The sequence below is a fragment of the Myotis myotis genome, unplaced genomic scaffold, assembly GCF_014108235.1.
Source record: "Myotis myotis isolate mMyoMyo1 unplaced genomic scaffold, mMyoMyo1.p scaffold_m19_p_3, whole genome shotgun sequence".
NCBI classification, from domain to species: Eukaryota; Metazoa; Chordata; class Mammalia; order Chiroptera; family Vespertilionidae; genus Myotis; species Myotis myotis.
Window position 1 is genome coordinate 189,921,178 of NW_023416335.1, and position 27,608 is coordinate 189,948,785.

The 27,608-nt window shown below is 39.2% G+C and overlaps 1 protein-coding gene across 1 annotated transcript; it reads left to right on the forward strand.

Annotated features, from left to right (window-relative positions):
* The first annotated feature begins 10,748 nt into the window (after window positions 1-10,748).
* LOC118652116 (killer cell lectin-like receptor 2) lies at window positions 10,749-24,967 on the forward strand. Its single transcript, XM_036302045.1, has 7 exons — window positions 10,749-11,037; window positions 12,358-12,474; window positions 14,121-14,210; window positions 15,407-15,649; window positions 17,595-17,737; window positions 20,076-20,179; window positions 22,772-24,967. Exons 2-7 carry the CDS (start codon window positions 12,360-12,362, stop codon window positions 22,908-22,910), a joined length of 834 nt encoding a protein of 277 aa, XP_036157938.1. The 5' UTR covers window positions 10,749-11,037; window positions 12,358-12,359; the 3' UTR covers window positions 22,911-24,967.
* The last annotated feature ends 2,641 nt before the right edge of the window (window positions 24,968-27,608 follow it).

Below are 27,608 nucleotides of genomic sequence, written 5' to 3' on the forward strand. Positions count from 1 at the left end.
GAGTTAGAAACATTGATGAGAGAGAAACATCGATCAGCTGCCTCCTGAACACCCCCTACTGGGGATGTGCCTGCAACCAAGGTACATGCCTTGACCAGAATCGAACCTGGGACCCTTCAGTCTGCAGGCCGACGCTCTATCCACTGAGCCAAACCGGTTAGGGCAGTGCCTCTGCTTCTTAAAACTAAGAGTGTAGCCAGACATTTCAAGTTCATTCACATGGACATTTTAAATATGAATATAAATGATAGCTGAGATCTTATATAATAAAAGGCTAATATGCAAATTGACCAATGGGGAATGACTGGTTGCTATGATGCACACTGACCATCGGGGGTCAGATGCTCAATTCAGGAGCAGCCCCCTGGTGGTCAGGGCACTCCCACAGGGGGAATGCTGCTCAGCTAGAAGCCCTGAGCCGGGCTCACGGCTGGCAAGCACAGTGGCGGTTGTGGGAGCCTCTCCTGCTTCCGCGGCAGTGCTACGGATGTCTGACTGCTCAGGGGAGTGGGCCTAAGCCATCAGTCAGACATCCCCCGAGGGTTCCCGGACTGCAAGAGGGTGCAGGCCAGGCTGAGGCACCCCCCACCCCCGATTGCATGAATTCATGCACCTGGCCTCTGGTTTTATATAACCTATTAGACTACTTTATTTTGATTTGAAATGTATGAGACTGTGAACATAGATTATGCTATAAGTTCAACCTCTGATCCGTATGATTTATTTTTAAATATTTTTATTGATTTTTTACAGAGAGGAAGGGAGAGTGATAGAGAGTTAGAAACATCAATGAGAGACAAACATCGATCACCTGCCTCCTGCACACCCGCTACTGGGGATGCGTCCGCAACCAAGGTACATGCTCTTTACTGGAATCGAACCTGGGACCCTTCAGTCCGCAGGCCGACGCTCTATCCACTGAGCCAAACTGGTCAGGGCCGTATGATTTTTTAAAAAGACTTACTTAGAGCAGTTTTAGCTTCAAAGCAAAGTTGAGAGGAAGGTACAGAGATTTCCTATATACCCCTTCTCCTCCACACATACACAGTCTTCCCATTATCAACATCTCCCACCAGACTGGTACATTTGTTACAGTTGGTGAACCTTCACTGACACATAATGATCACCCCAAACCCACAGATTACACTAAAGTTCATTCTGGTGTATATTCTATGGGTTTGGACAAATGTATAATGACATGTATCTTCCATTATAGTACCATACAGTGTTTTCACTGCTCTAAAGTCTTCTGTGCGACACCTATTCATTTCTCCCTACTGTCAGCTCCTGGCAACCACTGATCTTTTTACTGTCTTCATAGTTTTATCTTTCCCATGATGTTATTTAGTTGGAATTATATGGTATGTAGCATATTCAGATGGACTTTTCACTTAGTAATTTATATATATAAAAGCCTAAACAACCGAATGACCGGTCGACCAGTTGCTAACACATGCACTGACCACCAGGGGATAGATGCTCATGCACAGGATCGGGCTCCCTCCTGTCTGGATTGGGCCTGTGGGGATTGGGCCAAAATCAGCTATCCGACATTCCCTGAGGGCTCCCAGATTGTGAGAGGGTGCAGGCCAGGCCGAGTGACCCCACTGGTGCATGTACCAGGCCTCTAGTACATATATAAGTTTCCTCATGCCCTATGGCTTGATAGCTCATTTCTTCTTAGTGCTAAATAATATTCTGTTATCTGGATTTATCACACTTTATCCCTTCACCTTTGAAAGGACATTTTAGTTGCATGGTTGCTTCCAAATTTTGGCAATTGTGAGTAAAACTGCTATACACATGCAGGTTTTTGAGTAAATTTTAAGTTTATTGACTATTTTAATAATCTGTTTTCTAGCATTGCATGGTAATGAGCTGAAATAGAACATCCCCCCCCCAAAAAAAAATTAATAAAAATAAACAGGAAAGGTAAATGAGTGCTTTTAGGGTGATGTTAGTGTCTGAACTATGTGATACTTTGGCAAGAATATTAAAGAATCAAAATTCTTAATTATTGGACTGCTTCACAGAACTATTTTCTCTTTTAACCTGTGAATAGACTCTATTCTATTCACAAAACCCAAATAGTCATCTGAGAATCCCTTTGGCCATTGTTATTATTATTTTTTTGTTAACTCCCACTCAAGGATATTTTTTCATTTTTAGAGAGAGTGGAAGGGAGGGGGAGAAAAGAGAGAGAAACATCGATGTGAGAGAGGTACATCGATTGGTTGCCTCCCGATACCCTGACCAGGGATCGAGCCTGCAACTGAGGTACATGCTCTTAATGGGAATTGAAGCTGGGACCCTTCAGTTCTCAAGCCAATGCTCTATCCACTGAGCCAAACTGGGTAGGGCTAGCCATTATGTTTTCATACTTATTTCTTGAGGTTTCACTCTCATTTAGCTACTTAGAAATTGAAGGAAAGATGGTTACTGTTTGACTGCTAAGGCCAGGTAGGACAATTTAGAGGATTTTTACTCTCCAGTAGTAAAATAGCATTTATTTATTTATTATTTTAATTTTTATTTATTGAATTAATTAAAGCTGACATTGATTAATAAAATGATATCGGTTTCAGGTGCACAATTCTATAATACATCTTATGTATATTGTGTGTTCACCACCCAAATCAAGTCTCCATTATTTATCCCCTCTTTACCTCTGCCTCCCCCAACCCTTTCCTCTGGTAATCTCCATATTTGTTGTCTGTATCTATGAGGGTTTTTGTTTGTTTGTTTGTTTGTTTAATCCCCTCAAAGACAGGAAGGACAAAGGAAGTAGCTAATTATGGGCGCAGGAAACCTCAAACAAGAAGTCTTTTGAGGTTTTAGAGCCAGGAAATACAGTATTGCTCAGTGGCATAAAGGTTAGGTATTAGCATTGCTCAGTGGCATAATGATTAGAGCCAGGAAATTTAACATCGCTCAGTGACATAAAGGTCTCACCACGGAGGTGAGAACCTGGCCAGGTGAGGTGACTGCTCCCAATAGGATGATGTAGACCACCTTTCCTGAGGAGCTGGTGTTTACTCTAGACATTATTTACTTCAGCCAGGACAGGAAGAATAGCATGATGCTGTGAAATGATAAGCCGCTGAGGTTAGAAGGTGTGATCAGAAAGCTTGAAGATACCACTATCCGCTATGTGCGTTTGAAGTTAACATCATCAGGAACAAATGTGTAAAACATGTGGTTTCCTAAGTGAAGAAGAAAAAGCAGCCATTAAATAAATAAATAAATGCTTTATATATTCATATTATGTTTGCATAAGTGTATTTTGCACAAAAGTGAATTTGGAAGACAAAGTATAAGCATTTAAAATATTCTTGCCCAGCTAGCATGGCTCAGTGCTTGAGCATTGATCTATGAACCAGGAGGTCATGGTTCAATTCTGGTCAGGGCATGTGTCTGGGGTTGTGGGCTCAATCCCCAGTAGGGGACATGCGAGAGGCAGCTAATCAATGGGTCTCTCTCATCATAGTTCTCTTTCTCTCTCTCCTTCTCCCTTCTTCTCTGAAATCAATTAAAAAATATAAAATAAAATATTATTAAAATTCTTCATCTTTCTGTTTTATTAACAAGTGATTGTGATGAAGTTTTGTGCTAACAGTGGTTGTGATGAAGTTTGGTGCTTCCAATTTTGTGCATTTAATGAAAGGGCCATACTAGGAGTTTCAGTTCGGTCTGAAGTTACTACTATTTTCTTCTGATGCTGGTTATCTTCTCATTTAGGAAGAAATCTGTTTTTGTTTTGGTTTTTTCAGAATCAGAATTTAGGAAAACAAACAAATGAACACACAAATCAACCCAAAACAACAAACAACTGGAGCTTAGAGGTAGCTGCTACACAGTTTGGGTTTTTGATTATTAATCTCATTCTATATCTCTCTATAACTATGAACAATCTAGATTTTGTAGTCAGTTTCTCTTCACTTGAACCACCCTGCTTATCAAGTGCATGTGTAGGCATCGTATCTCTTCTATGTGCTGCAGTGACAATAATGAACAAGACGATGTGGTAACCCCCCTATGGAGTTTATATGGAGGGGCCAGACAACCATGTACGTGAAAAAATGTGTTCCACACTAGTGGTTCTGGGGAGCACACTGTGCCCTTCCCCATCCCCTTCCCCCTGGCACGCTTTCCTTGCCTCTCTCTCCGAAGCTCCAAGGGTCCTTCTTTTACCTCTGTAACTTTTATCCTTAGTTCATGTCTTTTATGGCTCACTTCTTCTACCTCTGTGACTTCCTAAGTAAACTTTCTCTTATAGTTTTGGAGGGAAAAAAGTGTTCCCCGCACCTGTGTGGTTTCCACCATGAGACCTCCCCATTCTCTCAGCAGCTCTAAGGATGTAAATTAAAATAGAAGAAGGCCCATCCTGGCCAGTGTGGCTGAGTTGGCTGGGAAGGGTGACTGTAGGGGGCCTGCAGGAGGCACTCTCACATAGATGTTTCTATCTCTCTCTTCCTCTCCATTTCCCTCTGTCTAAAAATCAATAAAAGAACAAACAAAAGAAAAACAAAGGAAAGACTCAACAACATCAATGTTTCCAAGGGCAGTAATATATAAATAACCAGGTCTGAGGTCATAGAATTTTTTTTTTTTGGGAGATAAGCAGTATGCTGCTACATGTTTCCCAGATCCTAAATCATATTAATGTGTCCTCTCCAAACCCCTCTTCCCAACACACACTCTTTATTTCAAGCACCTGCACCCTAAACCTGCCACATTAGGGTAGAGAACCTAGCTCAGTGTCAGGATTTCTGGATTGTAGTCCTGCCTTGGGAGAGATAGAAAAGAAGAGCATCCTAATATATAAAAAGCCAGGGGCCGTCATGACCTAAATGACTGGACAGATGACCAAACAGCAGGCTGCGTGGGGGCGACCAGGCTGGCAGGGGGGTAGTTAGGATAAACTTGATGGATCTCAGCGTGGTGGCGGGAGGGAGCTCTGGGCCCTGGCTGGGGTGTGGTGGAACTCTGGGTCTTAAGTGATCAGGGGCATGGACAGCCTTCAAACTGGACCCTGACAGGAAGAAGCCTCATTCCTCACAGAATCGGCTGTTGGTCAGCTTGCTGTCAGCGGACTGTCAACCAGGAATCCCATTCCCCTGAACCCAGACCCTGACAGGAGGGAGGAGGGAGCCCCATTCCCTTTTAATGTGCACAAAATTTCATGCACCGGGCCACTAGTTTACTTATATTAAGGTCTAAGAAATCTTATATGTAATGCTAATCTCATTGAATTTCCCCAAGTCTGTGAAGTGAGTACTACTCTTATGAAACATACTAGAGGGCCAGTGGATGAATTTGTGCATGGGCAGGGTCCCTTGGGGTTGCCTGAGGAGATCGGGCCCCAGCTTGTGACCCTAGCCTCGCAGCCCCAGCTTGCACTCCCAGACTCGCAACCCTGCAGCCCCGCCTGGCACCCCACCTTGGCCTGGCGCCACCCCCTCACCTGCTCCACTATCCCACTACAGGGCGACTGATTGGGGCTGGGCCTGGGAGCCGGGCCATGGCCCCACCCCCACTGCCACCACTGGTCACCGTCTGCAGGGCGATCGGTGGGGTGATTGGGTCCCTACTTGCACCCACCTTGGACTGGCTCCTCCTGCTCACTGCTCCACTATCTCACTGCGGTCCTGCTCTCGTCAGGGCCCATCGGGGCTAGTAGCACCTCCAATGACACCCACTGCCAGCACTGTATTGATGACGCCCACCATGTTCTGTGCTGCCCCCTGGTGGTCAGCGCATGTCATAGCGAGCGGTCGAACACCTGGTTGAATTCCCGGTAGAACGACTATCCGAAGGGGACAAATTGCATATTAGGCTTTTATTATATAGGATGATAGTGACCCCGTTCACGGATCTGTGCACATTGAAAGGAAATTAATTGGAAGGTGGCTGGCAGGGCGGGACTGGGTGAGACAGGCTGGACACACCCTGGAGTTAACCTCTTGCAGTCCCTCCCCTGCATCTGTGGAGTGAGCAGGGTTCCCTCAGCAGGTGGGGTTTCTTGGACTGGCCTGTGGGGATCAGGCCAAAACCGGCTCTCCAACATCCCCCAAGGGGTCCCAGAGTGTGAGAGGGCACTCTACAAAGTTGCAGTCGTACAGGGTGTGGAACGCAAATGCAAGTGTGCAGTAAACCAGATTCGGGGCTGACAGTGCCCCAGCAACAACATAACCCATGGCTGAAGGTGGAATCGCATGGCCCTGCAAGGAATTGGGCTCCCTTCTCTTTGGTTTTGGGGTGCGTCAACCAAGAACCTCCTCTGCCAAATCACTGCAGCTCAGCAGCTCCTGCATTGAGAGTCTGCCCCCTGGTGGTCAGTGCACATCATAGCAACTGGTCAAATGTAGGAAGGACACCTTTTATATATATAGACTAGAGACCCGGTGCACAAAAATTTGTGCACTGCCGGGGGGGTGGGTGGGGGGTCGTGTGTGCCTCAGCCCCACTTGTGCCCTCTCACAGTCTGGGACCCCTCAGGAGATAACAACCTGCTGGTTTAGGCCCACTCCCAGGTGGCAGAGGACAGGCCCAATCCCTAGGTGCAGCCCCTGGTCAGGCTCAGAGCAGAGCCGATTGGGGAGTTGGGGCGCCGCCCCCTGTCATGCACAGAGCAGGGCGGATTGGGAGGTTGCGATGCCACCCCCAGTCACGCTCAGGGTAGGGCCGATTGGGGGGTTGGGGCGCCGCACCCTGTCACACACAGAGCAGGGCCGATCAGGGGTTGGGGAGCTCCCCACTATTAGGCACAGAGCAGGGTCGATCAGGGGGTTGGAGTGCCTTCCCCTGTCAAGAACAGAGCAGGGCGGATAGGGAGGTTGTGGCCCCACCCCCTGTCACACACAGAGCCACAGGGAAATCAGGGGTTTTGGGCGCTGCCCCGTCATACTGCTCCCGGGGCCAGGAGGCCTCGCTGCTCTGCTGATCCCGGGTTCGGGAGGCCTCGCGGCCCCGCTGATCCCAGTCCTGGGAGGCATATTACCCTTATACTATATAAGATAGAGGCCTGGTGCACGGGTGGGGGTTGGCTGGTTTGCCCTGAAGGGTGTCCTGGATCAGGGTGGGGGTCCCCACTGGGGTGCCTGGCCAGCCTGAATGAGGGGCTGAGGGCTGTTTTCAGGCTGGCGGGTGACTGAAGCTCCCAACCTCTCCTTTTTTTCTTTTTCTTTTTTTTTTAATTCTGGGATTTATTTACCTTCTATGGCTGTCACTGGAGCTGTGAGCCGGCTTTAGCTCTGAGGCTTGGCTCCAGCTCTGAGACCTCAGCTGCTGAAAGCAGGAATCTGGGCTTTGTTTGGGTTCTATAATTGAAACTCTGTTGCAACTCCGGCTCAGCCGGCTGGCTGAAAGCATGGGTTTTATTTAACTTCTATAATTGCAACATAGTTGCTTAGAGTTGCAGCTCAGAGGCCGGCAGTGGCAGGTGGGGACTCTTGGCTTCCTTCTTCGCTGGAGCAAGCAAGCCCCCTGTTCGCTTCAGCTGCCTGGCTGCCGTCCGCCATCTTGGTTGGCAGTTAATTTGCATATCACCCTGATTAGCCAATGGAAAGCATGTTCGAGGTACGGTTAATTACCATGTTTGCGTATTATTAAATAGGATGAGAAAACTGAGATTTGGAGTGACTTGTTGAAAATTTTATAGCTAGGCAGGATTTGAATCTTGGATTTCAAATGCTAACATTTCACACTTAACGAGAGCCTGCTATATATTTTCCAGGTCTGCTTAGGCTCTTTATATGATCTATCTCATTTTATCCTCACAGTATCCTTGGAAGGCACATATCACTGCTTCACTGGTGAATTTGAAGGTTTAGAGAAGTAAGTGACGTGTCGCAAGTCACACATAGAAGCTAGGACTGGCATTTTAAGCCAGATATTTCTGTTTCCAGAATTCATGCTTTGTGGCAAAATATTTGTTAAAAAAAATCCATAGTCTGTAAAATCTATAGCCCTGCTAAATTCATAATCTGTATTCTAGTCAGTCAGGCCTGATGGAACATGGGTCAAGAACTAGCAATAACCTGTTCTTTGGCAAGTCAGTTAGCCTCTTATGGTTCGTTTCTTCATTTGTAAAATGGGTGCAATAAGAAATAGCTGTCAGCCCTAGGTGGTTTGGCCCTAGCCAATTCCTGTCAAGGGTACATGCCTGGATTGCGGGCTTGATCCCCGGTGTGGGGCATGCAGGAGGCAGCCGATCAATGATTCTCTCTCATCATTGATGTTTCTATCTTTCTCTCCCTCTCCCTTCCTCTCTGAAATCAGTAACTCCCTATCTCTCCTCAGCAGAAATTCCCTCCCTCCCTCCCTTCTTCCCTCCCTTTCTTCCTTTTTCCTCTTATTTGTTAGTATTTATGGCATTAGGATAGAGGGCCAGGGATCTTCTTTCTCTGTTTTGAGATTGACAAAGCCAAGATTAGGGTAAAGGGAGAAGAAAATGCCCAGCAGCAAGTATTCCTGTAATGTCCAGGCTCTGCCCATAAAATTTTGCTTACATTATGGAAAGAAATTCATGTCTGGGAGGTATTTCAGCTGCCTGCTGCACATGATAGTGGCAGGCCTTGGTAGTGATTCAGAGATTAAGGATTGCATTGGAGGACAGAAGTTGAGGGTCAACCCTGGGCAGTATAACCTAAACTGGGTCCGTGCATTCAGTAGATGGTGTTTGTAATTAGTTTGGAGGGGAGGTGAGAGGCATGAGCAAACAAGAGCAGGGAGGTCATCTCAAGCATGATGTTTGCTGGTGGCTAGAGGTTGGTAAGGAAAGAAAAGAAGAAGCAAGGCATTGGGTCAGATCCTGTTGAAATAGGGGTGGGCGTGTTTCTGCATTATTAATTTCCCCTTTTTGTTCTCCACCTCACTCCTCTTCCCCACACTTCATATTAACTACTATCAGCTGATTTGAGAAGCAACTTAAATTGGTTTCATAGAACTGTATGCCAGAAGATTGACAAGGCCCGTATGAAATGAAAGCGAATATCTGGCTGATAGAAACAGAGAAATGTATTTCTTTTAGCTGGTAGGTTGTCGATATCTATGAAGTAAGGTTCGTGGACAAAACTCAAGTATAGAAATAACTCATCAGCATCTCTTCTTAAATAATCAAATATGAACATTTTCACGCACAGCTTGTAGTGTATAAATGGAACAACTTTTCTGGAGAGCATGTGGTAATATGTGTCAAATTCTTTAATGTATATGCACTTTGACCCCCTAATTTCATGTTTAAAAATTTTCCTAAGAAAATATTCAAAGGTACAAGCCAAATATTTTTTATACTAGCAAAAAAATGGGAACAACCTAAATGTCCCACAGTGGAGAATTGCCTAAATAACTTATGATATAGTCCATGTGGGTAATAATTATACAGCTTTTAAAATGACACATATTTTCCAAATAGTAATAAGAGAAAGTTTCTGACAGATGGGCCATACTGGGTATCCCCAAAAATGTATATACATTTTAACAGTTGATAGCTCAGTTTTGAAAATGAAATGTATTTTAATAAGCACTACCTTTATAATTATTCAAAGTATGTGTATACATTTTTGGGGATACCCTATATTTTAGGCATATTTTTTAAAATGAGAAAACATCTATACTAATAAAAGGGCAATATGCTGATTAGACCGGACATCTTCCAGACATCCTTCTGACGTCCTTCCGGACAATGCCATGGTGGCAGGGGCTGAGGCAGAGGTGGTGAGTTGTGATCAGGCCTGCAGGGGAGAGCATTTAAGAGTGATCAGCCCGGCAGGGGAGAGCAGTTAGGGGTGATCAGGCAGGTGAGCGGTTAGGAGCCAGCAGATTGCAAGAAGAATGTCCAACTGACGGTTTAGGCCAGCCGTGGGCAAACTACGGCCCGCGGGTTGGATCCGGCCCTTTTGAAATGAATAAAACTATTGAAAAAAGACCGTACCCTTTTACGTAATGATGTTTACTTTGAATTTATATTAGTTCACACAAACACTCCATCCATGCTTTTGTTCTGGCCCTCCGGTCCAGTTTAAGAACCCATTGTGGCCCTCGAGTCAAAAAGTTTGCCCACCCCTGGTTTAGGCCCTAAACCAGCAGTCAGACATCCCCCAAGGGGTCCCTGATTGGAGAGGGTGCAGGCCAGCCTGAGGGACCCCCCCCACCCCGCCATGCACAGGGTCTCTAGTGTATTAGATAATAATAGATCAAAAACATTGTGTAAAGTGACATCAACACTGATAGTAAATGAATAAAACATACATTTTGAATCCAGCTAGCATGGCTCAGTGATTGAATGTCGACCTATTAACCAGGAGGTCATGGTTTGGTTCCCCATCAGGGCACATGCCCAGTTTCTCAATCCCTGTGTGTGTGTGTGTGTGTGTGTGTGTGTGCAAGAGGCAACTGATCAATGATTCTCTGTCATCATTCATGTTTCCCTCTCTCTTCCTCTCTGAAATAAAAAAGATATTTAAAAAAACCATACGTTTTGATAATGTATGGATAAAATGGTAGAAGTACACCAGATATTTTATAGTGAAATTATGAAGAAAGTTTCTGACTGATGGGCTATTTAAGTCATGATACTTCTTACATGTATGTATATAGACATATTTATACATTTACATTTCAATCATTTATTTTTACTAGTAGTATCTTTTAAGTAGGCTAGTTTTTGTTAAAAATATTGGTATTTGTTTTTTTGAATGCTGTGTACCTTTACCTTTTTAGTCCTCGAATGTTGCTTTTTAAATGCAGTCTTGCAGATAGTAAGTTGTTGGTTAGTTGAGATGAAGGAACATGTAGCTCGTGACCATCTTTCCTTCGCATCAACACCAGCTTTCATCGTACAATTTCCTTTCGTCACTTTGGTCAAGAGGAGGGGCAGAAAATTTTGAGCTGGAGTATTATTCAGAGATGATTCACTTCTGCCTTCTAGCTTACAGCCCTCATGCACTCAAGGATCCACAGTTGGAAACGCTAACATCTTCCACCTCATTTTTGGATCAGCTTTCTCCATCTGCATCACTACATCCACAGATACAGGTAACATTTACTACTAATCCTACTAATCCCTCAGTTTTTGTACCTGAGTATCTTACTAATCCTCCTTATAAAGTAAAAAAATATCTAAGAAACAAGAATTTTAGGAATATGTTATTTTATCAATTACAAATGACTAGGCATGAGTATGGGATTGGTTAAAAAAGCAATCTCGATTGCATTAAAACAACATCATCTCTGAAGGGAATGTGAAAACTAGTTCAGCATTCACATTTAATGTGGACTTAATGATTTGCATGGTATCTATTCCATCTTGAAGGATTCTGTAATGGAAAATACCTCCTTTCCTTAGGAAATTGGAGAAAATGTGAATAGTGAAGTCTAGAAAATTTTGTAAATTAAAAATGTAAAAGAAAAGAGTTACATATGCAATTTGTTTTCCATACTATCTGTTTTTTGTATATCATCTTTTCACATGGTTTAATGCAAGGAGCAAGGTACATTTTAAATACTTATTATTTAATAATTCCTTTTTAATATTTATATTCATTAATAAATTAAATTCTTTATAGATATTTCCTAATGACTGCCTTAAAAAATTTTTATTTTAACATAGACCTCTCAGGCAGCCTCATACACAGGAAGGTTATTTCTAGAATTTTAATGTATATGCAGTCATTTGGGATTAAAAATGAAGGCGTTTGGCTCCAACCTGCGATTTTTATTCAGCATATCTTGCCTGGGGCACTGGAATTTGAAATGTTAACCAATCTGCAAGGTTAATTCTCAAATAGTTCTTTTGCAGATGGTGTATGGGATACACTTTGGGAAACACTTTGATCGAGTTATGTTATAATTGAATGGAACGAGTGAACCTTCTAACAATTTATATGCAGAGTTGAACAGTGGATATTGTTTTTTGAAGTCAAGATATTTATATTTTCAGAATTTCAAAATGTAGAATTTTGGTGTTTTAAATTGATAATTTTAAAGGTCTTTCAGTCATTTGGGATGGTACCAATTTTGGTTAACAACTGTATGTTTATGTTGAACATTTTGAGCTAGATTGGCTACGTGAATAGGACCCAGCCTATTCAATCTATTGATAAATATTAATTTTTTTCATATTTTCTAATAATCATGAGTGTAATATTATATAAATTTCTTATATAAATCAGTCTCAGTTTATGTGCTTTCGGCATTCCAATTAGTTAATGAACACACATTGATATCACAGGCAGAGATACACACATACCTCTCATTTCTGGCATGCTCCTATAGACTAACATTTTACACTTTCTTTAGACAGAAATCATCCTGATTAAGGTTTTAATGCAAAACATTTTTCTCTTTGTACTCTAGAGATGAGCGATGAGGAAATAATTTATTCAACCCCTGCATTTCTTCAGAATCCTTCAGAGCCACAAAATACATTAAGGCCTGGTGGTACTCAAAGGCCTGGGAAAATTGATGGCAAAGGTATATGTTTTAAGCATCTGGATTTACCTGCTCTTATAGCTTGTCAAATGCTTGAAGCTTGAAAAAATGTTTTTATCTGTACTTTAGGTTCCTAGATGGTAATACAAAACCATAAGTTTTGTAGTAGTAGAACAGTCTTTTTTTCTTTTTCTTACATTTGTGAGAGTGGAAAAATTAGTGAATTCTTTAAATTTGAGGAGCTAATAAAATATTTTCATTCAAATTTGGTCAAGTAATTTTTGAGGCCTTTAACCCCCGGCTCAGTGCCTCAGTTGGAGTGCTGTCCTGTATACCAAAAGGTTTTGGGCTCTATTTACAGTGGACTGTGTACAGGAGACAACCAATCAATGTTTTTCTCTCCTCTCTCTCAAATGAAAAAATAAAAAAAATCCTCAGTGAGGATAAAAAAAAAAGGTAAATAATAGACTAGTATCTCAAGAAAACATTGCATTTCCTAGACAAATAAAAGTCTAAGAAACATTTAAGAGATGAAAAATATGATTTTATTCAGACAAAAGATATTTTAAGTGCTTTAAATATTTACCAAACCTTGATGGCAATAAAGCTGTAAATATGTTAAAATCAAAAGGTGCATACCAATTTTTCTATTCTCTCTCTATCAAATATTGTCACAATTAAACTTTAAATTGAGAATAACGTTTACTATTTTAATATAGTGATGATAAGAGATACAGCTTACAGATATTGAGGACACAAATGTAGGAGGCTAAAAATAGCATTGTCTAGTGGAAAATAAAGTTGATGAGAAAGAAAGGAAAGTTGATTTCTAGAAATATCTTTAAGAATGGATCCCAATCACATTTGCAGCTTCAGAATATCCACTATTGGCTACCAATTTCTCACCAATATTGACTGTGCCCAGCCGGTGTGACTCAGTGGTTCAGCATTGGCCCATGAACCAGGAGGTCATGGTTCAATTCCCCGTCTGGGCACATGCCTGGGGTGCGGGCTCTATCCCCATTAGGGGGCTTGCCAATTGATGTTTCTTTCTTATCCGTGTTTCTATCTCTCCCTCTCCCTTCTGCTCTCTAAAATAAAATATATATATATATATATATATATATATTTAAAAAAAGAATATTGACTGCTTTCCTTTCTTCTTCATGATAAGTTGTGATCACGGCAAGGAGTACACACACTAGTGTGGCTTCTCATAAATGCATGCTGTGTCTACTGTCACCTGTACCTTTGAAATCCTATAGAACTGTTTTGTGTGTAGGATTTCTACCATGGGTGTATGCCAGTCAGAAATCTGAAATTTTAAAACTGTGACTACTAGGTTCCAGATTTAGATCAATTTGTATGATATCATTTTATAACATTTGTAGAAAACATTTATCCCTTTGTTGCAAATGGTGTCCCAGTAAAGGTTAGTAGTGGGCCAAGCTCTACTCCTGGTGATTTTTTTTTAAATTTTAAAAATTTTTATTTAATGGCCTTAAATGTATGGTATATCCTGGACCATACAAGGGGATTATGACTTATCTTAAATTACATGTAGATTAAATTATATTTTATCACACATGCAATATATATATATATATACATATATATATATATATATATGAAATTCTGTTAAATATATCCTTCTATCCTGATGATTACTTTTTCTTCTTTATTTAAAGAGTTTTCGGGACCCTCACGTCTCATTGCAGTGGCTCTTGGGATCCTCTGTTTACTTCTAATCATGACAATCATAGTGTTGGGAACAATGCGTAAGTAACTGAAATACATCCTTTGAGTCTGAGTAATAGCACTAATCACCAATGTTGCAGTTATTAACAATCAGTTGTTCCCTGGATATCATAAGGGAATGTTTCAGATGGCCTTTTCTTGGTGATTTTTTCCTAGACACAGCACAGTATTATTTTCACTTCACTTACCCATTTCAATGACTCTGCAGCCTCATTCGTTATCATACAGGCAATATTCCTTTTGATATAGGACTTAGTAATATTCTGCATTCTGAGTTAAACATTAAGAAACAACTGTTTGAAATAAATTATGACTTTCTTTTATTTTTCTATGATCTCATTTATATGTGGACTGTAATGAACAAACTAAACTGATGAACAAAATAGAAACAGAGGCATGGATACATGGAACAGACTGACAGCTGTCAGAGGGGAGGGAGGATTAGGATGGTGGATGAAAGAAGGTGAAAAGATTGGCCAAAGAACATATATGCATAACCCACAGACACCGACAACAGTGTGGCGATTGCCAGAGGGAAGGGGGGTGGTTGCTGGGTAGAGGTGGGCAAAGAGGTGGGGGGTAGGAGAGGGGATATTTATAATAGTGTAAACAATAAAAATAAAGCTAAAAAAGAATACAATGAAGAAATGATTTAGTAAAAATTTAGAGTGATTCTGTACATAGATGTTAGAATATTGAGTTCATCAACTTTCATTTTTTATTTGAATTCCTTGATATCTTAGAGAAAATCAGTAATATATTGCACTCAGATAAAGAGACATCTTGGGATCTTCCTCCTTTTTCCTGTGTTTATCCTATTTAATAATAATGATGCTATTTCTTCATGTGTCTTAGTGCAGATTTTCATACTCAGAAGATGTGTTGCTAAAAGTTGGCTAACTGATTTTTACTTTGGTACCTATTTTTAAATAATGTGCTAACTATCAAAATGAAACTAAACTGAATGGTAAGGTGTTCTATCATTATTTTATTCAGATCTCTTATTTTATTTATTCTAGACTTAAATTGCTAACAGTAAGAAGTTTGGTGTTTTCATTTCTATCATCAACTTACTGAGGTGTTACTTTCTAAATGTCAAATTGCTAATTAAAGTAATGAAATCGGTTGATTGTCGAAGTGAGATTTTTTCTCTTTACTTTCAGCATTTAAGCATTATGAGTACAGTTTTGCATTTTACCTATTCTATTAATATTAGTTTTTCAGTATAATCGAGAAAAACATCAACAAGATGAAATTCTACAAAACCTCAAGCAAAAGTACCACATTATGCAAAATGATAACTACTTAACAAAGCAACTTTTGGCAAATATGACTCTAGAGTCTGACATTCTCAAAAATAAAATGGTTTGGTGGGGAAAGAAACCAGTCTCACCATTAATAGAAGAGAAGACGTGTCATAGAAAAAAGAAAATCTCTTCAAAATCATTGCAAAATACAGGTATGAAGGAACTCTTCAGTGAGAGATTGCATGATTTTACATTATTTCTTCTTCAGAAGCTTCAAAGTTAATTACAGGCTTATGATATATGCTAGTTATCTAGGTCTACTGGGGAAATTTAATTTATGCCTCTTAAAAATAATATGGGTATTTGAGATTGCTTATTTTGAATATGGGATTGAGACCCCAGGAGCCATGTTTAGATTAGCCGGCCCCTGTATTCCCCAAAAGTTAATGGCAGTTCTTGCATTTCTACTGCTTCCAGAGGTGAAATAATATGTTAGCTCCCCTGAAAATTCAGATCATTTTGGACCTGTGGGCAAATTAGTCACTTATACTTTGTTGCTGAAGTGGATGCTATCAATAAAAATAAACTTAGGCTGCAATGGGCATAAAGCCTTTTATTTGGATGCTGTTGTAAAGATAATTGTAAGTGTGTGTGTGTGTGTGTGTGTGTGTGTGTGTGTGTGTGTCTTGTTTTTCCATTCTGCCTTGACTTCAGATTTTTGGTCGGTTGTGATCAATATGCATTCCCTACAATACACCTGCAAGATTTGTCATAGTGTTGATGTTTGTGCAACTCTGTGTGGTAATACCTATAAAAAATTACAAGAGGTAAAAATATTAATTTTATACAATAAATTCTGCTATCATGCATAAAGATGGAGTGAATTGACCTGTTTATCAGCAATGAATACATATTTGTTTAGGATTTAGAGTTTACAAAGAGCTTTTGCATATTTAATCTCACTTAGGCATGGTAATCAGTGGAAATTATTGTATCCATTATTAAAGCATAAATAATATTTTTAAAACTTGGTATATTGTAAAACACATGGGAGATAAAGAAAAAAATTCCAAATAATGTTTATTTAGAAGACATTCTAGAAATTTATTTGAATTTTATTATTCTTTAAGCAGCTTATTGAGGTATTAATAATATTTTTAAAACTTTATATATTTAATGTATACAATTTGATGACGTTGGATATATACATACACTTGTAAAATGATCCACAATTAGGGTAATATCTCCCAAAGTTTCCTCATGTCCCTTTTTTATTTTTGTGGTACATATGATCTCTCCTTTTACCAAGTTTTTATTTTATTTTTTTAATCCTCACCTGAGGATATTTTTCCATTGATTTTTAGGGTGAGTGGTAGAGAGAGGGAAAGACAGAGAAAAACATCAGTGTGAGAGAAACACATCAATGGGTTGCCTCCTGCGTGTGCCCTGACCAGGGCCCAGTGTGGGGAGGAGCCTGCAAGTAAGGTATGTGCCCTTGACCGGACCGAACGTGGGACCCTTTATCCTCAGGCCAACACTCTACCCACTGAGGCAAACTGGCTAGGGCTTCTTACCAAGTTTGTAAGTGCACAATGCAATATTGTCAACTATAGGCACTATGTTGTATAGCAGATGTCTAGAATTTATTCATCTTGCATAACTAAAGCTTTATACCCATTGAGCAACTACCCATCTTTCCCTCCTACTTGCCCCTGGTAACCGCCATGCTATATTCTGTTTCTCTGAGTTTGTTTAAAATACCTCATGTAACTGCATTCATGTAGTTTTTGTCCTGTGTCTGGCTTATTTTACTTAGCATAATATCCCCAAGGTTCATCCATGTTGCTGCATATGGCAGGATTTCCTTCTATTTAAGGCTGAATTGTACTTCAAGTAGGTATAGACCACATTTTTAAATCCATTCATCTGTTGATGGACATTTGGGATGGCTCCATATCTTGGCTATTGTGAATAATGCTACATTGAACATGGGAGTGCTGATGTCTCTTGGCATTCCAGAATTTTGATGAACCTCATGTTATCATTATTGGTAGCTATTAAGATTTTATTTAGTTATATCAGGCTGATAAATATATTGCTGTGCTTAACAGAATGCCAGATAACAAGAAGTTTAATGTTTTACCTTATATGTTGTAGGCAAACTCAGTGAAGAACTCTGGTCCTGTTGTGGGGTAAACTGTTACCTTTTTACCACTGAAAATAAAAACTGGAAGGAATGTAAAGAGACTTGCCAAAATAAAGGATTATCTCTTTTGAAGATAGATGATGAAGTTGAACTGGTATCATGGATGATTATATTCACTTTTATTCTCTTGGACTTTGTCTCCCACTCTCACACCCAAGAAATGGAGGACAGGGGGAGGGGCCCAGAAAAAGGAACCTTCAGCTATTCTTTGTGTTGTGTCTATTGAGTGAGCAAAAATAGTACAGTTAAGAGGCTCTCAGGAGACTATGCCTGCTCACAGGAACACGATCTTGTTATTTACTAAGCATGCAATACATATTATCTATCATGATCATTATTATGTCCAAAGTGGAAATGCCTTTGAGGATGCATTTTGAGTCTTTGCAATCATCTTTCTTCCTTTCTTCCTTTCCTTTCTTTCTTTTCTTTCTGCCTTTCTTTCTTCCTTCCTTTCTTTCTTTCTTTCTTTCTTTCTTTCTTTCTTTCTTTCTTTCTTTCTTTCTTTCTTTCTTTCTTTCTTCCTTCCTTCCTTCCTTCCTTCCTTCCTTCCTTCCTTCCTTCCTTCCTTCCTCCCTCCCTCCCTCCCTCCCTCCCTCCCTCCCTCCCTCCCTCCCTCCCTCCTTCCTTCCTTCCTTCCTTCCTTCCTTCTTTCTTTCTTTCTTTCTTTCTTTCTTTCTTTCTTTCTTTCTTTCTTTCTTTCTTTCTTTCTTTCTTTCTTCTTTGTTTCAAATATATTTTATTGATTTTTACAGAGAGGAAGGGAGAGGGACAGAGAGTTAGAAACAACGATGAGAGAGAAACATCGATCAGCTGCCTCCTGCACACCCCCTACTGGGCATGTGCCCACAACCAAGGTACATGCCCTTGACCAGAATCAAACCTGGAACCCTTCAGTCCACAGACCGACGCTCTATCCATTGAGCCAAACCAGTCACAGCTGCAATCATCTTTTTTTAAGAAAAACACTCACAGAGAAATATGCCTCACTTTTGATGAAGTACTTAATCGCACAGGCTGGAACCAGCAGTTATTTCTCCCAATGAGGTGACAACTGAAATCCTGGAGTAACATGGTCGAGTAGTTACTACAAGGAATCCAGGAGCCAGGCTGCCTGTGGGCAATTCCAGCGCTGGCACTTACTGGTTTGGTGACCTTGGTAAATGGCTTAACCTCTCTTAGTTTCAGTTTCCCCACCTGTCGAAATGGAAATGATGATGAGAAACATAAAAGTGATAACAATTTTATAGTTTTAGCCTCATGGTGATTTTCATTGCATCTGCAGGCAACATTTACTAGATCAATATTCTTTAAAAAGTTTTTTTTATTGATTTCAGAGAGGAAGGGAGAAGGAGCTAGAATTAGAAACATTAATGATGAAAGAAAATCATTGATTAGCTGCCTCTGGCATACCCCACACTGTGGATTGAGACGGCAACCCAGACATTTGTTGTGACCAGGGATCAAACCGTGACTTCCTGGTTCACACAGTTTATATGCAAATCCAACAGATGTTTTAAATCATAATGCAGAAGATTTTATGTTGTCATAAAATATTTTCTGTATTTGATGCAGTAAAACAGTTAAATTTAAACCTATATTTACAAAACACATTTAGTCATTTAATTAGACATTATGTATTATGTCACTTTGATTTTACATTTTTGGACTAGTAAATATTTCTAAATTCTCCCCCATATTCCTCTACCCCTTCCAACTACTAAACTGTAGCAAGGTTTCCTCTTATGAGGCTGAAGGCTGTAATGTACACCTCCCACATACTCTTATTTTAATATATTTGTTTTGAAGATTCCTTCTTTCACTTAAAACATGCATAGTTATTTTTCTATATCCTTAAATATTTTTATGGAGCATGCTTTTGAATCAGTTCACAAAGTACCAAATTATTTTATGTCTCCTATTGTTAGATATTTAGATTTTAATTTTTCCCATGTTTTAAATAATCTATGATGCTTGCAACCATTTTTTAGAAATATATATTTTTATTGATTTCAGAGAAGAAGAGAGAGGGAGAGAGAGATTGAAACATCAATGATGAGAGAGAATCATTGATTGGCTGTCTCCTGACCTTCCCCTCGCCCCCGACTGGGGATCAAGCCTGCAACCCGGGCATGTGCCCTTGAGAAGAATCAAACCCGGGACCCTTCAGTTCCCACACCGAGCTCTATCCACTGAGCCAAACCGGCCAGGGCTCTTGCAGCCATTTTTGATACAAATAATGAACTAGGAGAAAATTATGTTGGAAATGAAAATACAAGGATTGAGGGTAGAAGGACCTTTCTGGAAAGGAGGTATATAGGATGATGTGGGGAGCAGCAGAGGACTGGCCACCAACTCAGCTGGCTGCTTTTCCTGTCGTCTCCATTCATCTAACTGATGGAAATTTAGTCACACATGTTGTGATTCCTTTACAGGCCTTCCTTCAATCCCAGACTTATAAAAATACCTACTGGATTGGATTGTCATTTAATGAAGAGGGACGTAAATGGGAATGGATTGACAAGGGCACACCTGGAATGTAAGTCCCTGAAAGGCATCCAAGCTGTAACATCGGTGTTGGGGTTGGAAGTATTGTTTCTAAAATGTATCTTCTCTCATTTCACACAGCTTAACTCATTTTCAAGTAGAGGTTATTGGTAAGATTAAGCAGAATGAGTAAGAAAGTGTTTTAAGAAGCATAGTTAAAAAAGAGAAGTATCATGTAGAGTTATTAATAATAAAATTATGATGCTAAAGCTAAACACATGCTCAGAAGAATGTGCTATGAAGTACACAGAATTTTAAAAATCATAAAGTGATATGAAATGATTGTATCATCCTGATTTAGTCATAGTGATCCCTCCCATAACTGCAAATGAATATTTTGAGTATCCCCAAAATTCATTTTAAACTCTTTTTTTTTAGTTTACATATCTATGATTATATGTTATTTGTAAAATATAAATCTAAGCTATTATACACACACAGACACCTTCCCCATAGTCCTATTTAGAACTATAGTATTTTGTAAACTCTTGGGTTTACATTAAGATATAATCTACTGTCAAACTGTTCAATGATTAAAAAAAAAATCATAACTATTATATTTTTATTGCTAGGAATTGTGTTTTATGTTTTCTTTTTTTAAATTACATTCTTTATTGTTGAAAATATCTTATTTTATCCTTGATATGTGATCATTCTAATATTTGAAATTTTGTGGGATTAATCTATTGTTTCTGCTGGTTGCCATTCATAATGCCATTTTCTTTGTAGTGTTTAGTGATAGTTTTTTTTCCTTTTTGAGTTGTTATGGAAATTATTTGAGAACCGAGAAGACAGCAACTTCCTCAAGAAATAATCTGCTTTTATTGGATACCTCGGGGCATTATAAATCTGGGCCACTTCTAATTCTAAAGTTGGGCCCTGCAAGTCATGTAGTTCTGGGCTGCAAACCTACACAAGATGTTATGCAGGAAATTACCTTGATGTAACTAAGGCCTGTGAGTATCCACTCCAGTCAAACTATCTCAGAGGTCACAGAGCAGAAGGCTCATGGGCCATAGTAAGATGCTCAAATTGCATGGTTAATTAAACCGATCACGCTCTGCAAAGGGGAAGAAATGGGATAGCTTGTCACACTGGGGTGGGGTTGGGTAGGCTGTCACACTTAGGATAAAGTGCAAGTAAATGAAGGGATCACTTGAATCCTGGGTTGTACCGTCTTCAAATGGCCTGACTCAACCTGCTGCAAAACCCTTTCGTGATGGTGTGGTTTCTGGAGCCTGACTTGAGGTTTGAGTAATGGGCAGAAGGTTCTGGCGGCCGGCACACTCCTTTTCTGTATTGGGGCGATGCAGGAGTAGGTTAAGCCTGGCCACAGCTGCAGCTTTCCAGTTAATCTGATGAGCAGCCATGGATTTTATTTTTTTAAGGGCCAGAATAAGTGTCGCCAATGGATGGTGAGCTTAAGACCTCATGAATTTTGAGTATTGTGTGCATCATTATTTTGTGTATGATATTTAGTATTTAGATGATTCTTCCTTTTCTATGCTCAGCACACATAAGCTCTACGTACTGTATCTATAGCTCAACATGTCTCCTGGTTACTAACGTACTTATCCACATTTAACATATCTTATGTGTTCTGCCCATGCCTCACAAGCTGTCTAGTGTCATTTATCTTATTTGTTTCTTTCCCTTTTATCCTGCAGCAGATTTGAATATTTTTAAATTATACAGCAAAAGCAAATTACATGAGGGATGGCTTATGATTTTGGATTCTTAGGTGGGCTTGTTCTTCTGGTCTTCTGCTTAAACCTAAGGTTGAAGACAATTCTAGGCTATTTATAATGAAGATATATCCCTTTGGCTTCTCAGCCCTATGTAGCTTGTCTTCTATTTAGGACGGTGGGTGGAATTCCTTATTTGGCATACTCACTCTTCTGGGTTCCCATCCTTTACTTAATAACTCAGCCTGCGTGTGAATTTGCTTCTTGCCTGCCAGTTCATAAATTTATTCAAGAAAGTTTAAATCATTTTTGTAACCAGCATCTCTTTTTTTAATAGAAAGATTTCTGGCACCTAATCCACCACTTTTCTTAAGTAGAAGTCCTGCTTTTAGACATTTTTCAATGGATTGTCATGTTTTAGCTAATGATTAGCTATGGAACTGGGAAGAAAAAGAAGCAAAGCAAATAAAAAGATTGATTAAACCTCATTTCTGACTATAATCCAATTCTACTTTTTTCTCCATAGAGTATATACACATGAGACCTGGTTATCTGTATTATAGAAATTCTTCTCTTTTTAATCTCTCACTTTTACTGAAAAAATTAATGTAACAAAACTTGTTTGCTACATTATAATCCCGTAGCAGTATTGCAAGGTAGTTTTGCCGTCTGACCAAAACCTTCCAGAGTGGAATAAAAGGGGAGACTGTGGGTGGAATCAAGAGGCTGAGTGAGATTCTCTCCGATGGATTAAGAGCCAAAGACAATGTTCTAGTGATGATGTTATGATTAACATTTGTGTAATCCTGGTCTGTAGGCAACTGACTTAAAAATTATGATTTGTGTTGTTGTAAGCTTCAGAAGTAAACAGTTGACTACACATGTTTTCTGTTTTACAGTAATGTTTCAATAATGAATAGGACCTTCGTGAGAAGAGAATGTGCATTTTTAGCCCCAACGAGAATAGCAAATATTGATTGTTCTAAAACCTACAATTGTATCTGTGAGAAGAACGATGTTGTTAATGACATTCACTAACTACTAATGAATATACTAAGAGGAAAAGGTAAAATGGAAAGTGGCCATTTTTAGTGTGCTTCCTGTAATAATCTGTGATTACTTAACAAAGTAATGTTTTTGACTGCAGGACTTAGTCCACTGCAGAAACAGAGATGAGCTGGAAGAGAAGAAGATGCTCTTTTGAACAATGATTTGAGAGATCAGATGGTCTTCTTGGATAAGAGGGGAAGATTTTGCTTTTGGAGAGTAGTTACCCCTCTCTTTAATGGACCTGTGGAATTTTCTGTTTCTCTTTCCTGGAACTACACACAGAAACAGTTAGAAAACTCATAAATACCTAGGTCTTTTCCTTATTTGTAGGATAAGTCATTGCAATAACCTCTGATTTTGAGAGATAACACAATTAAGAATTAAAAAAATAGTTATCTTCCCCCCATGTAGATGCTTACCTCTCATCTCTAAAAATATATTTTCCTATAATTTCAAACTTACTGAGTAGTTAAAACAATATAAGAAACTCTCATCTAACCTTTACCCATAGTTACCATTTGTTTATATTTTACTATCTGCACTTTATTACAAGTTCTCTCTCTCTCTCTCTCTCTCTCTCTCTCTCTCTCTCTCTCTCTTTCTCTCTCTCTCTCCCCCTCTCTCCCCTTGCTGATCCATTTGATAATAAATTAGGAACATTATGTCTCTTTGTCTAAATATTTTACAAAAACAGGAACTTAGTCTTGTATAACCACCGCAAAATTATCCAAATCAGGAAATTTAGCATTGATATAGATAGTACTATGCTTTTGTCTACAGTCCATATTTAAATTTTGTCAGCTGTTTCAACAATGTTATTATAGGTGTGTTCCTTCATATTCAGAGTCATGCAATGTATTTTGTCCTGATGTCTCCTTAGTCTCCTTTAATCGGGGACAGTTCTTCCTGCTTCCATGGACTTTCTTGACCTTCACATTAAAAAAATAATCAAGCTTATTGAGTTAGACTTTGCAGGCAATAAAATGCATCCATTTAAGTCACAAGGTCAGTGGGTTTTTGACAAATGTATACACCTCTTAAATGCCGTCAAATCAAGATATATAGCATTTCACCATCTCCAAAAGTTCCTTTTTGCCCCTTTCCACCCTCCCGGAGCCAGGCAAGCAGTGATATGCTTTCTGTCACTATAAGTTAGTTTGCCTATTCTAGAATATCACACTTCATGTACTCTTTTTGTCTGAATTATCTCAGCATCTTTTTTGAAATTAGTTTTTCTCCTATCAGTAGGTTATTCTTTTTGTTACTGTGTAGTATTCCATTGTACAGATAAACCCACAATTTGTCCATTCACCTATGAGCATTTGATGTGTTTCCAATTTTTGACTATTATTAATAAACCTGCCGGGAACATTAATGTGCAAATACTGTGTGGACATGCACTTTCATTTCTTTTGGTTAAACACCCAGGAGTTGGTTGCTGAGTCCTATGGCAAGTGCATGTTTAATTTTATACTAAACATCTAGATTCTAGATAGTTTTCCAATGTGGTTGCATCATTTTACCTTTGTAGTAGCAACAAATGAGAGTTCATTTGTCTCCATGTAATCTCCAAAGCTTGTTATTGTCAGGCTTTTAAATTTCAGCCATAACAACGGGTGTGTAGTGGTATCTCATTGGGGTTTTCATTTGTATTTCCCTGAAGAATAATGACATTAGCATTTTTTATTTGTTTATTGCCATTTATATATCTTTGAATGTGAAGTATCTATTTAATATTTTGCCACGTTTCTTTTAAAATTGTTTTCCTGTCTTCTTATTGTAGAATTATGGGAGTTCTTTATAGAATTTGGATACAAATTCTTTGTTAAATATATGTATTACAAATACTTTCTCAAAAGTATACAAGTATTTGTATTTGTGTTACAAATACAAATATGTATTACAATACAGTCTTCGTGTTGCCTTTTCATTTTCTTAATAGTGCCTTTCAAGAGGTGAAGTTTTAAATTTTTTGATGAAGCTTAACAAATCATTTTTTCTTTTATTGTCCTAAGAAATCTTTGCCTATATCAAAATCACAGTGGTTTTTGTCTTATGTTAGCATCCAGAAGTTTAATAGTTTTAACTTGTACACTTAGATTGTACACATTTCAAATTAATTTTTGTGTGTGAGAAAAGGGTAGGGGTTCACTGTTATTCCATATTGAAATCCAGTTGATTTTGTACTACTGTTGAAAGACTTTCATTTCCTCTATTGAATCACTTTGGTGCCTTTGTAGAAAATTAATTGGGTCTACTTCTGAGTTCTCTATTCTGTCTCAGTGATCTATATGTCTATTCTTATAGTAATACCATACTGTTCAATACTGTAGCTTTACACTATGCCTTGGAATCAGATGTGCTAATCCTCTACATTTGTTCTTTTTCAAAAGTATATTGGCAATAACAAAAAAAATAAACAACCCAATTAAAAAATGGGCAGAGGTCCTGAACAGACATTTCTCCCAATAGACATTCAAACAGTGAACAGATCCTATAGAATAAAAGCCTAATATACTAAGTCTCCAGTCATCCAGTTGGCCTTTCAACCAATCAAAGCATAATATGCTAATGATATGCTAAGGCCCCTCAACTGCTTGCTATGATGTGCACTGACCACCAGGAGTTAGACGCTCTGACAGGTAGGTTAGCTTGCTGCTGGGGTCCGGTCAATCGTGACTGAGTGAGATGGGCCGGACATGCCCTGGAGCCCTCTAGTAGTCCTCCCTGGCTGGCCAACCTCCTGGGTCCCTCCGAGGCCCTGATCGTGCACCAGTGGGATCCCTTGGCCTGGCCTGCACCAGCAATCCAGGACCCCGCAGGGGATGTCAGAGAGTTGGTTTTGGTCTGATCCTGCAGGCCAGGCTGAGGGATTCCATTGGTGCATGAATTTGTGCATCGGGTCTCTAGTATATGATAAGATGCTTACCTTCACTAACTATTAAGAAAATGCAAATCAAAACTACAATGAGATTCTACTTCACACTTGTTAGAATGGATATTATTAACAAGATAAGTATTAACAGTGTTGGAGAGGTTGTGGACTAAAAGGAGCCCTCACTCACTGCTGGTGGAAATGTAAACTGGTACAGCCATTGGGGAAAGCAGTATGGATGACCCCCCAAAATTAGAGTTACCATATGAACCAGCAACTCATCTTATGGGTGTCTATCTGAAAAATTTGAAAACCTTTATTTGCAAGGATATATGCACTTCTATTTTCATTGCATCATTATTCACAGTGACCAAGACAATGAAACAACAGAAGTATCATGCCTCTCTATAGATGACTGGATAAAGAGTATGTGGTACCTATATACAATGAAATACTACTCAGCCAGAAGAAAAGATGAAATATTACCATTTGTGACAATATAGATGGATCTGGAGAATATCATGCTAAACGAAATGTCAGAAAGTCAAGAACCATATACTTTCTCATACGTGGGAGATAAAACTAAAAGCAACAAATGAACAAACAAGAAACAAAAAACAAAAACTCATAGACATGGCAACAGTACAGTGGTTACCAGAGGGAAAGGATGGTGAGGAGGGTAGTGAAGGGTAGAGGGGTTTGACTGTATGATTGTGGAAGAAGATTTGACTTTGGGTAGTGGAGACACAATGCAATACACAGCTGATGTTATAGAATTGTACACCTGAAACCTGTATAATTTTATTTACCAATGTCACTCCAATAAATTCAATTAAAAAATGGTGAAGCTTCCTTTGGGTACTTGAAAAGAATAATACCTACTACTTTTAGTCACATAACAATGATTTAAAAAAATAAAACAAGTGATGATTTGCCAAAAAAAAAGTATATTGACTATTCTGGAATCTTTGATTTTCTCAAAATTTCTTAAAAAAATGCTTGATTGGGATTGCATTGAATCTGTAGATTAATTAGGAGAATTGATGTCCTAACAATGTTGAGTATTAAAATTCATGAACATGATTTATTTTTCCATTTAGTTAGGTCTTTAATGTCTCTCAACAATGTAGTGCATTTCAGGATACAGATCTTATATGTATTTTTAAAAATTTATATTTTTGATGCTGTTGTAAATGACATTTAACATTTTTTCAAATTATTTGTTGTTGTTTATAGAGATAAAGCTGTTTTTCTGTAAATTATCTTAACTTATTACTTCCAGTAGTTAAAAAAAAATTCTTTGTAGATTTCAAAACTAGGAGGGTCCAAATCTAAAGCTAATGGGTGGGACTATATATCACTTGGAGGCCTGATATTTGAAGTGGATACAATGACTACTTGGGTTTTGTATTATATTGGAAGAAACAATTCTTCTACCCTTCTAGATTCTAAGACTAAATTGAGATGAGACAGATTAACAGGCCAAAAACCACATTTAATTATTTATGAAAGGGGGATCCATCAGAATATGAAGTCAGGCAATCAAAGCTGATAGCTATTCTGAGCGAAGTTGAAGGGCGTAGGGGGTCTGGGACTTCAAAGTGGAGGAAAACAATTTATAGCTAAAAAAACACATGTTGTTGTTTTTTATGAAGCTGTGGCCAGCCTGAAAATGTACCATCTTGTACTTCCTGGAAAAACAAATGTTTGGTAAACGAATGTCTGTCATGTACAGACAATGGGACACAGAGACGACGTGGTCCTTTCAAGCTATCCCCACCCCTCTCCTCCTCCCCCTCTGCCCCGCTCCC

Coding starts and splice junctions, on each gene's coding strand:
- LOC118652116 (XM_036302045.1), top strand. CDS start 12,360: ATGAGCGATGAGGAAATAATTTATTCAACCCCTGCATTTCTTCAGAAT. Junction 12,475..14,120: donor TGGGAAAATTGATGGCAAAG/GTATATGTTTTA, acceptor CTTTATTTAAAG/AGTTTTCGGGACCCTCACGT. Junction 20,180..22,771: donor GACAAGGGCACACCTGGAAT/GTAAGTCCCTGA, acceptor TCTGTTTTACAG/TAATGTTTCAATAATGAATA.